We start from the raw sequence: 10,708 nt of genomic DNA on the forward strand, positions 1-10,708 counted from the left end.
TGAGAGTTGGACTGTGAAGAAAGCTGAAGAATTGATGCTTTTGAACTGTGGTGTTGGAGAAGACTCTTGAGAGTCCCTTGGACTGTAAGGAGATCCAACCAGTCCATTCTGAAGGAGATCAGCCCTGGGATTTCTTTGGAAGAAATGATGCTAAAGCTGAAACTCCAGTAGTTTGGCCACCTCATGCGAAGAGTTGACTCATTGGAAAAGACTCTGATGCTGGGAGAGATTGGGGGCAGGAGGAGAAGGGGACGACAGAGGGTGAGATGGCTGGATGGCATCACTGACTCGATGGGTGTGAGTCTGAGTGAACTCCGGGAGTTGGTGATGGACAGGGAGGCCTGGCGTGCTGCAATTCATGGGGTCGGGAAGAGTCGGACACGACTGAGCGACTGAACTGAACTGAACTGAAACAGTTCAGAAAAAAATAACTGCAGGTGTGTGAAGAGAGATGGGGAAAGACAAAAGCAAATTTAGTAAATATTAACATTTAAGAAATCTGGGTGAAGGCTATGTACAAATTCTTGGCCTGTTTTTGCAAATCTTTCACAAGTCTGAAATTATTTTTTATTTAAAGGAACAAAATACCCACACACTTACAAAAGTTTCAGTGTAGAGAACAGATTAGGTGGGGGGATGGTGGTGAGTGCAGAGTTAGAAACAGAGTTGAACCAATTAAAAGGCTATTGTAGATTAAGGACAGGGGTCATGGAAGATAGCAGAGTAGGAAGCTCTAGGAATTGGTCTTTCACCAAAAGAACTGAGCTGGCAAGAAATGCCTGAGGCAATTATTTTGAAACTCTGGAATCTAGTCAACAGTTTCAGCATCCAAGGGAGGCTTGATGAAGAAAGAGGCTGCTAAGTTTTAGTTAATTTCAGCACTTGGCATGGCACCTATCATTTTTTAGCTCCCAGTCCCATGGCAGGAAGCAGTGGGAACAATAAATAGCCCAAGATCCTACTGTAGCTTGCTGGTGCTAGGATGTGCGATACGGATCTTGTCTCCAAAAATCAAGGTTATGTGTCTTTTTTTTTCCTTTTTGCCACCCTGCTCAGCTTGCAAGATCTTATTTCACCAGTCAGGGATTGAACCTGGGCCATGGCAGAGAAGCCTCAGAATCCTAACTACTAGGCCACGAGGGAACTCCCAGAGTTTTGTGTCTTGATTACTGGTTTTGATTGCTGAGGAGCTGGCAAAGAGGCTCACCACTGTCTCAGCCCCCACGGCTGAAGTAGCTTCCCTAGCAAAATGAGACAATGAGATTTAAAGAAAGAACACTCTTTTCCCCTCCTTTTCTCTTCTTATTGGATCCAGGCATTTAAGGAAATCTTTGTCAAGTCACTGACAGGGTGGACATAATGACATAACAGAAGAGATTTCACTGACTATATAGAGCAATGAATATACTCTCTACAAAAAAAGTTTAGAAAAGTCACTAAACAAATAGACAATTTCAGCTTTCATTCAGTAACAACAGTAATCTCTAGGGAGGGAGCAGAATCTGACTTCCAGAGTTACCATATTATAATACTCAAAATGTCCAGTTCTCAACAAAAAATTACAAAGCATATAAGCACATAGGCACATGAAAAAAATGTTCAACATTGCTAGTTACGAGAATATGAAAATTAAAACTACAATGAGGCATCACCACACACCAGTCAGAATGGCTGTCATCAAAAAGTCTATAAACAATAAATGCTGGAGAGGGTACGGAGAAAAAGGAACCCTCCTACACTGTTGGTGGGAATATAAATTGGTGCAGCCACTATGGAAAAGAGGATGGAGGTTTCTCAAAAAACTAAAAACAGAACTATCATAAGACCCAGCAATCCCACTCCTGGACATATATCCAGAAAAGAAAAAAACTTCAATTCAAAAAAGCACATGTACCTCAATTTTCATAGCAGCACTGTTTACAAAAGCCAAGACATGGTAAGAACTCAGGTACCAATCAACAGATGATTGATTGGTTTGAGAGGATGTGATATATATATATCACACACATATATATATCAAAAAATATATAAAATAATGGAATATATATATACATATATATTATAATGGAATATTACCCAGTCATAAAAGAATGAAATACTGCCATTTGCAGCAACATGGATGAACCTGTGGGATATTATACTAAGTGAAATAAGTCAAAGACAAATATTATATGATATCACTTATATGTGGAATCTAAAAAATAATACAAATAAATCTATATACAAAATAGACTCACTAAGAAAACAAACTTTAGGTAGCAAAGGGGAAAGGGAGGAAGGAGGGGTAAATCAGGAGTATGCAATTAACAGATACAAACTATACTTAAAATAGATAAGCAACAAAGATTTATTGAATTACACAGGGAACTATATTTAGTATATTATAATAACCTAGAATAGAAAATAATCTGAAATATATACATATATATATAACTGAATCATTTTGATGCACACCAGAAACAAACACAATATTATAAATCAACTGCACTTCCACTGTTTTAAATTACAAAGCACACAAAGACACAGTTGCAGTGAGTAGGGGCTGCTCTTTCTAGAGACGAATAGCCTCCTCACTGCAGTGGCTTCTCTTGCTGTGCAGCACAGACTCTAGGTGTGCAGGCTTCAGGACTGATGGGTGCAGCTTGTGAGCTCTAGAACATGGGCTCAGTAGATGTGGCGCATGGGTTTAGTTGCTCCATGGTTTGTGAAACCTTCCCAGACCAGGGATCGAACCCATGTCCCCTGCATTGGCAGGCGATTTTTATCCACTGTACCAACAGGAAAGTCTGTAACACTATTCTAACTCAAACTCTTCCCAAAAAGGGGGAGGAACACTTCCTAACAGTCTATGATACCAAAAGCCAGAAAAGGATACAAGAACAGTACAGACCAATATCCCTTATGAATAAAGACACAAAAATCCCCAACAAAATACTACCAAACTGAATCCAATAGTACATTAAAATGATTCTAAACTATGACTAAGTGAGGTTTATCTCAGAAGTGTAAGGATAGTTCAGGTAAGGAAATCACAATGTAATACCCCATATGATCATTTTGATAGAAAAGGCACAGGACAAAATTCAACATCCTTTCATGAAACATTGAAAACAACCTTGAAGTCACTATGCTAAGTGAAAAAATAGCAGTCCCAATAACCTCCAGGGCTTCCCAGGTGGCACTAGAGGTAAAGAATCTGCCTGCCATTTGTAGGAGATGCAAGGGATGCGGGTTCGATTCCCTGAGTCAGGGAGATCCCCCAGAGTAGGGAATGCTCCAGTATTCTTGCCTGGAAAATTCCATGGACAGAGGAGTCTGGTGGGCTACAGTCCATAGGGCCACAGAGAGTCAGACACAGCTGAGCAACTAAGCACATAATAACCTCTAAAAGAGTAAAATATGTAGGAATAAATTTAACCAAGGATGTGAAAGACTTGTACACTAAAAACCACAAAACACTGCTTAAAGAAATTAAAGATGACCTAAATAAATGGAAAGACACCCCATGTTCATGAACTGATAAACCTGGTATTAAGATGGAAATACTCCCAAAGCTATCTATAGATTTAATGAAATCCCTATCAAAATTCCAATGGCCTGTTTTGCAGAAACAGAAAGGCTTACCTTCAAATTTGTATAGCACTACAAGGCGCCCTGAAGAGCAAAAAAACAATAACAGAAAAGAAAAACAAAATAAGAGGAATCACACTTCCCAATTTCAGAGCTTTTTTACAAAGCTACAGTAATCAAAATAGTGTGGTACTGGCAAAAAGACATATCAACCAATGGAACAGAATAGAGTCCACAAATAAATCCTTACAAGAATGGCCACTTGATTTTCAGTGGGACTACAAAGAACATTCCATGGAAACGAACAAATAGCTGGGACAACTGGCTATCCAAATACAAACAAATGAAGCTGGACCCCTATCTCACTATAATAGCCAGGACATGGAAGCAACCTAGATGTCCATCAGCAGATGAATGGATAAGAAAGCTGGGGTACATATACACAATGGAGTATTACTCAACCATTAAAAAGAATACATTTGAATCAGTTCTAATGAGGTGGATGAAACTGGAGCCTATTATATAGAGTGAAGTAAGCCAGAAGGAAAAACACCAATACAGTATACTAATGCATATATATGGAATTTAGAAAGATGGTAACGATAACCCTGTATACGAGACAGCAAAAGAGACACTGATGTATAGAACAGTCTTATGGACTCTGTGGGAGAGGGAGAGGGAGAGGGTGGGAAGATTTGGGAGAATGGCATTGAAACATGTGAAACGTCATGTATGAAACGAGATGCCAGTCCAGGTTCAATGCACGATGCTGGGTGCTTGGGGCTGGTGCACTGGGACGATCCAGAGGGATGGTGTGGGGAGGGAGGAGGGAGGAGGGTTCAGGATGGGGAACACATGTATACTAATTAAATAATTTTCTATTAAAGAAATAAAAAAAAATAAAACCTAAAAAAAAAATAAAAGATTAACTCAAAATAGATCAACAACCTAAACATAAGAGCATAAACTATAAACTCTTAGAAGAAACCACAGGGTAATTGGCCATAACTTGAATTTAGCAACAGATTCTTAAGAGCTGACATCAAAAGCATAAAGCAACAAAGTGAATAAATTGGACTTCATAAAAAGTAAACACAGCTGGGGATGTTCCTGGTGGTCCAATGACTAAGAATCTGGATTTCCAATGCAGGGTTCTGGGTTCAATCCCTGGTCAGGGAACTAGATCCCACTTCCTACAACTAAGAGTTTACATACTGCAGGTAAGACCAAGCACAGTCAAATAAAATAATAAATAAAAATAAATATTTTTTAAAAATTAAACACTTTTGTGAATCAAAGAACACTGTCAAGAATGTGAAAGACAGCATGCAGAATTAGAGAAAGTACCTACAAACCACACACCTGATAATAATCTTGTTGTAGCTGCTGTTTAGTCCATAAGTCATGCCCGACTCTCCTGTGACCCCTTCGAGTGTAACCTGCAAGGTTCTTCTGCCCACGGGATTTTCCAGACAAGAATACTGGACTGGGTTGCCATTTCCTTCTCCCAGGCATCTATCTTCTCCACCCAGGGATCAAATCCACATCTCCTGCAACAGGAGGTGGATTCTTTACCACTGAGCCACCTGGGAAGCCTAATGATCTAGTAATCAGAATACACAAAGAACTCTTCAACCCAACAATGTGAAAACAACCCAATTTAAAATTGGGCAAAGGACTCAAATGGGCTTCCCTTGTGACTCAGCTGGTAAAGAATCTGCCTGCAATGTGGGAGACCTGGGTTTGATCCCTGAGTTGAGAAGATTCCCTGCAGAAGGGAAAGGCTACCCACTCCAATATTCTGGCCTGGAGAATTTCATAGACTGTATAGCACATGGGGTTGCAAAGAGTCGGACACGACTAAGCAACTTTCACTTTCACAAAGGACCCTCTTCCAAAGAAGACATATGAATGGCCAACAAGCACATGAAAAGATGTTCAACATCATGGTCATCAAGGGAACACAAAACAAATATCAGATCCTAGTTCACACTCACTAGGATGACTTTCATTTAAAACGCAGAAAACAAGTATTGATGAGGATGCAGAGAAATATGATCCCTTGTACATTGCAGGTGAGAATGCAGAATGGTTCAGCTGTTGTGTAAAACAGCTTGGCAGATCTTGAAAAAGTTAAGTATACACTACACACCTTTTAGGATGGCCAAAATCCAGAACAATGACACCACCAAATTCTGACAAGGTGTGGAGTAATACCAGAACTCTCTCATGGCTGGTAGGAATCGAAATGGTATAGCCACTTTGGAGGATGGTTTGGCAGTTTTTTACGAAACTAAACATACTCATACCATATGATTCAGTAATGGCATTCCTTGGTATCTGCTCAAAGATGAAAACCATCTGCACACAAAAATCTGCACACAGATGTTTATAACAGCTTTATTTATAATGCCTAAGCTTGGAAGCAACCAAGATGCCCTTCAGTAGTTGAATGGATAAGTAAACTGATACAAAGATCTATTATTCAGTGTGACCCCCTGGACACCAGGCTTCCCTGTCCTTAACTATCTAGTCAACCACTAATCTACCTTCTGTCCCTACAGATTTGCCAATTCTGGACATTCCCAAGAAAGAGAATCATATGTAGTCTTCTGTGACTGGCTTCTTTTATTCAGCATGTTTTCAGGGAACTTCCTTTATTTTAATTATAAAGTGTGTGCCATGTATTAAGATGTAAGGAAAAAATATGGAGACTATTAAAGGACCACTTATGAAAATAATAGAGTTAATGAATGCAATGGCAGATGAAGAATCAAAACATCCAACTAAGGTAAATCATTTATAAAGTATAAACCAACAGCTGTATAAATGAAACCATTTTAAGATGCAGTAGAAATAAGCAAGTCAGAGGAAAACAAATACGTTAGGAAAATATTTTATAAAACAAACTGCTGTTGGGGCTTCCCTGGTGGTCCAGTGGTTGGCAGTCCGCCTGGCAGTGCAGGGGACACAGATTCGATCCTGGTCCGGGAGAATCCCACATGCCGTGGGGTAGCAGGGACCGTGGGCCACAACTGCTCGGGCCTGCCCTCTAAACTACTGAGGCCTGCAGTGCCCTAGGGCCCAAGCTCTGCATCAGGAGAAGCCACGGTAAACAGATGCCAGCACACTGCTACTAGAGAGTAGGCCCCGCTCACCCCAACTGTAATACAAAAAGCCCTCACACAGCAACAAAGACCCAGAGCAGTAAAAATAAATAAACACATAAAAATTCTTTTAAAAATTGCTGTCAGCGAGAACATTTCCCTAACAAAGATTTAGGAAAAGTAACCTCAGGTTTACTTAAAAGAAGAAAAAGGGAGAGCAAAGAATCATTGTCTTTGAGAATAAAACCTCCTCCAATCAGTGTTTCTCAAAATGTGGTCCATGGACTATGTGAATCAAAATCACCAAAGAACTTGCTTTTACAAAATCAGATTTTTAGTCTGTGCCCCAAAGATGGGATGCTGGAAACTATTTTTTATAAGTTTCCAGATGACTCTAATACTACAGTTTGAGAACTAATATCTATTTAACACAAATTAATGCAAATGATTAAATGTGTGTAAGAGACAAGAGAATCATGACAATAGCAAAGTGCATGAAAAAGAGGAAGGTGAAAGAGGACAAAGAAAAAATACTTGAAAAACATTTTTTACACATTGTGCTATTGAGAAAAAATAGTGATGTTTGAAAACTATTGTGGATTTAATGTTGGAAAAAATTCCAAACATGTAAATATACAAGGCATTCTACTAATATATGTGAGGAGCACTCAGGGTATGAATAGGAAAGCATTCATAAATGTAAGGTAAGGTCACATGGTAGAGAGAGCACATAGTTGATACCCAAATGTTTGCTAATGATGTTAAACTATTTTTATACCAAGTACAGCTATATTCAATTATCTCCATCCTTAACTGTGATAACCTAGACAAAACTTAACTTTTTGTGGTAGTAATCTTTATACAAACACCACCATAAATTGTCAAATATTATGTCAGTACTGACGCACAAGCTCAGGGTCAGGACATTTAACTTTCATAACCAGGTTAATTTCTCTTTTTATGGTAAGACTTATTTTAACAAGAACAGACAAAATTAAATTTCTCAAGGCTAAGAGCACTGCATGATAGAACTCAAATTTCCATGAAAATTACTAAAATATGTATTCAAGGATGGCCTTTATTATTCTAACTGTAAGCAAAGATTTCTGAAAATGAAGTATTAAGTTCTAACTCATAATTTTACTTCAATGAGTAAAGTTCACTTTGACTTAGCAGGGTTAAAGAAAGGAAGTTCACTTTTATAACTTTCAAAGATGCTCACTAACAGAATACAAAATTTGCCCACTTTCACCATAAAAGGCATCCTCTCATTATAAACTCATAAACCTAATTAAAAGTGCTAAATTCTAAAGTTTCTTTGACTCACTTATTTAGATTAAGCTTATTATCCATTTGGAAACCCAGTTATATTCCATCAAACATTAAGATGCAGATGTTTCAACATTTCCAGACATGGCTCTTGCACATCTTTTAAATGAAACAAACTATATTGGGGGAACGAAGTTGCTAAAGCATGCAAATAAATTACATGGCAGGTTATGTTGCTTTCACAGGAGATTTTTATTTATTATAAACATTTGGCTTGATACACGAAGGTCTAGAAGCATCTAAAAGTTCTTGTTGACACTTTTTCATTTCACAGCTTATGTTTCAAAAGTCAGAAACCCCAGAATTGAGTAAAGCCTGAAAGTTGGTTAAGATACAAACGTGTGGACTTAGGATCTCACATTTCTTCCCCAAAAGCAGTCAACCAATATTTATCATTTAAGTCCCAACTCCCTAAACACCTCACATGTTCAATGTGGCCTCTTACTCACACAAGTCCAGTGCAACCTACCCACACGTACGTACACACACACACACACACATACACACACACACACACACACCAACAGTCTCCAAATCACCCACAATGGCACAACAGCCTCTCAATATTCACTTGGTTGCTAATCAAGAGCCATTCTTCTTGACACTGTCCATAATCTCTTTTTCCATTTCTACCACAATGCTCACCACTCAAAAAAGAAACAAGTTCCTTTTCTCTAACCGCAGAGAGCTTCTCTAACTCAACACACCTCTTTCCTCCCCCGTTATTCTCTATCCTGCCTTTGTTACTCAGAAGGTGCAGGGTCTGGGAAAATCTCACTCACCTCATGCTATAGGCACCAGCACCCAGTTCCTGGCCGATCCCGGATAGACTAGCATCAAAGTCCTGCACCAGCCCGGATTCAATCACCTCATCGGCCAGAGGCAGCTTCAGAGCCCAGGCCATTCTGGCTCCTTCCTTGCCCCAGGAGACAGTTTCTTGTACAAAGGCGAGTAGCGTGATTCTACCCAACCGGGGCAAGACTGCAAGACTGTAGAAAACTCCAAACCAAGATCTCCCACGCAGCACCCACCAAGCCACCCCCAAGCCCCACCCACACTGCCCACACAACTAACCTCCCGTACCCTTGGCTCCTGGCTCTCGGCTGCCCCTACTTCCAAAATCCCTCCCCCGCACCCAGGTCTCTAGAGCACGAGGGCCCTTTGGCTTAACTCTTCCAGACTGTCCAGAGGTAACCCTGGACTCCTTGCACTCTTTTTGAGATCTCCCCTTGAGCTCGCGGTGGTCACTCGCTGTTTTCCAAACAAACCAGCAGCAGCGACCCGCTGCCTAGCCGGCACTCCCACGCCGCTTTAGCACCTTTCCCCCGCCCCTTTCCGCTGGAAATCCCCTCCCTCCCGGGAACCACTCTCCCTTTCCTCTCCAGGCCTCGCTTCCGGTCAGTCCCAAGATCACTTCCGGTCACTTCTTCTCAATTCCACGGCTCCTAGAACCAAATCCAGGTTTCCACTGAGCCGACTTCCCGCCCTCCGCAGCCCCCAACGGCCTCAAAACATGGATGGAGACAGCCCAGCACCGGTTTGAAACCCAGACTAGCCAGGCTCCTCCACCGCCCGCCGTCCCAGCGCCAACCAATCATGGCGTCCTCTTCCTTCGCCGGAGCGGCTAGTGTGACGTCACCCTAACACTGGCCAATTAAGAATCGACTCCGCTGAGCTTGGCAATGATGATAGGCTAGCGACGCCACGACTCTCCGCCTCCTGAGATGGACTGGGCGATCTGGGAGAGGACTGGGGTGCGTCGGGTGGCCGTACTTAAACGTCTTTCCTAGTTGTTCCCAGGCTTCTGGCGTCCGCTCAGTAGCTAGTCAAAACCCTAAGACGTGGGTGGAGCTCTAACTCTAGTCTTGCTGAACCTACACCCATCCCTGGCTGACTCTTGGTTGTTATCCTAACAAGTGTTTGTATGCTTCTAAATACTCTCTCCTTAAACTCACCTCTCCTGGGGTCAAGAACCTACTTGAGTTCCACTTATCTGGATAGTCTTTTTATCTTCCGAATTCTCCTTTAATGCTTTTCAACAGGAAAGCATTAGATAGGTAAGAGTGTTGTGGTTTTTAAAAGGTGGTGATCTGAAAATGAGGGTTTGTGCTGGCGTCTTCATTTACTGGATTGGTGACCAGAATAGTCAGTCGTTTAATCTTACCGAGATACAGCTTTTTTATATTTGAAAAATGGGGATAAAACCATACGTGCTCCACCTTCTTCCACGTACTCCATCTTCCTCCTTTGAGGTTTTAATAATGTCCATTCTTCATTGAGCATCAACTATATACAAGGAACTTTTTTACATTATCAATAATCCTGAAAACAATTGTAACTAGATTTGCAATTCTAAATATAAGTATTAATGACCTTCATTTTTCCAATAAGGAGAGGAGGCTGAAGCCTTAATTTCGCCAGAACTAAATTGAGGTGCCAATCTCAGAGTGGATTATAGAATTATGTGATAATTTTATTATAAAGTTATAAGGGTAATTTCACTCAAGACATTGCCTGTATGAAAGTATTGATTCATTACTGTATTCAGTTATTTAATTTGTACAATGTCTTAAGATAGATACAAGTAGATAGATGCCTTTATCACTAGACTATGACCTCCTAGAAAAGACAATACATATTTTTCAGGTTTCTGTTCTAAATATCTCCTAATATAGTTCCTACATTCATAGTTTTTTTTTTTT

The 10,708-nt window shown here is 40.5% G+C and overlaps 1 protein-coding gene across 3 annotated transcripts in view; it reads right to left on the reverse strand.

Moving 5' to 3' along the window:
• The window catches only part of TFCP2 (transcription factor CP2), a 53,431-nt gene extending 43,810 nt beyond the window's left edge, over nucleotides 1-9,621 (reverse strand). For all 3 annotated transcript variants that reach the window (XM_010857838.1, XM_010857837.1, XM_010857836.1), the window contains exon 1: nucleotides 8,789-9,621. In XM_010857838.1, coding sequence (XP_010856140.1) covers nucleotides 8,789-8,910 — 122 coding nt within the window. In that variant the 5' untranslated portion in view covers nucleotides 8,911-9,621. The remainder of the gene's footprint in view (nucleotides 1-8,788) is intronic.
• Between the last annotated feature and the right edge of the window lie 1,087 nt (nucleotides 9,622-10,708).

The sequence above is a fragment of the Bison bison genome, unplaced genomic scaffold, assembly GCF_000754665.1.
Source record: "Bison bison bison isolate TAMUID 2011002044 unplaced genomic scaffold, Bison_UMD1.0 scf7180017864383, whole genome shotgun sequence".
Classification (NCBI taxonomy): Eukaryota; Metazoa; Chordata; class Mammalia; order Artiodactyla; family Bovidae; genus Bison; species Bison bison.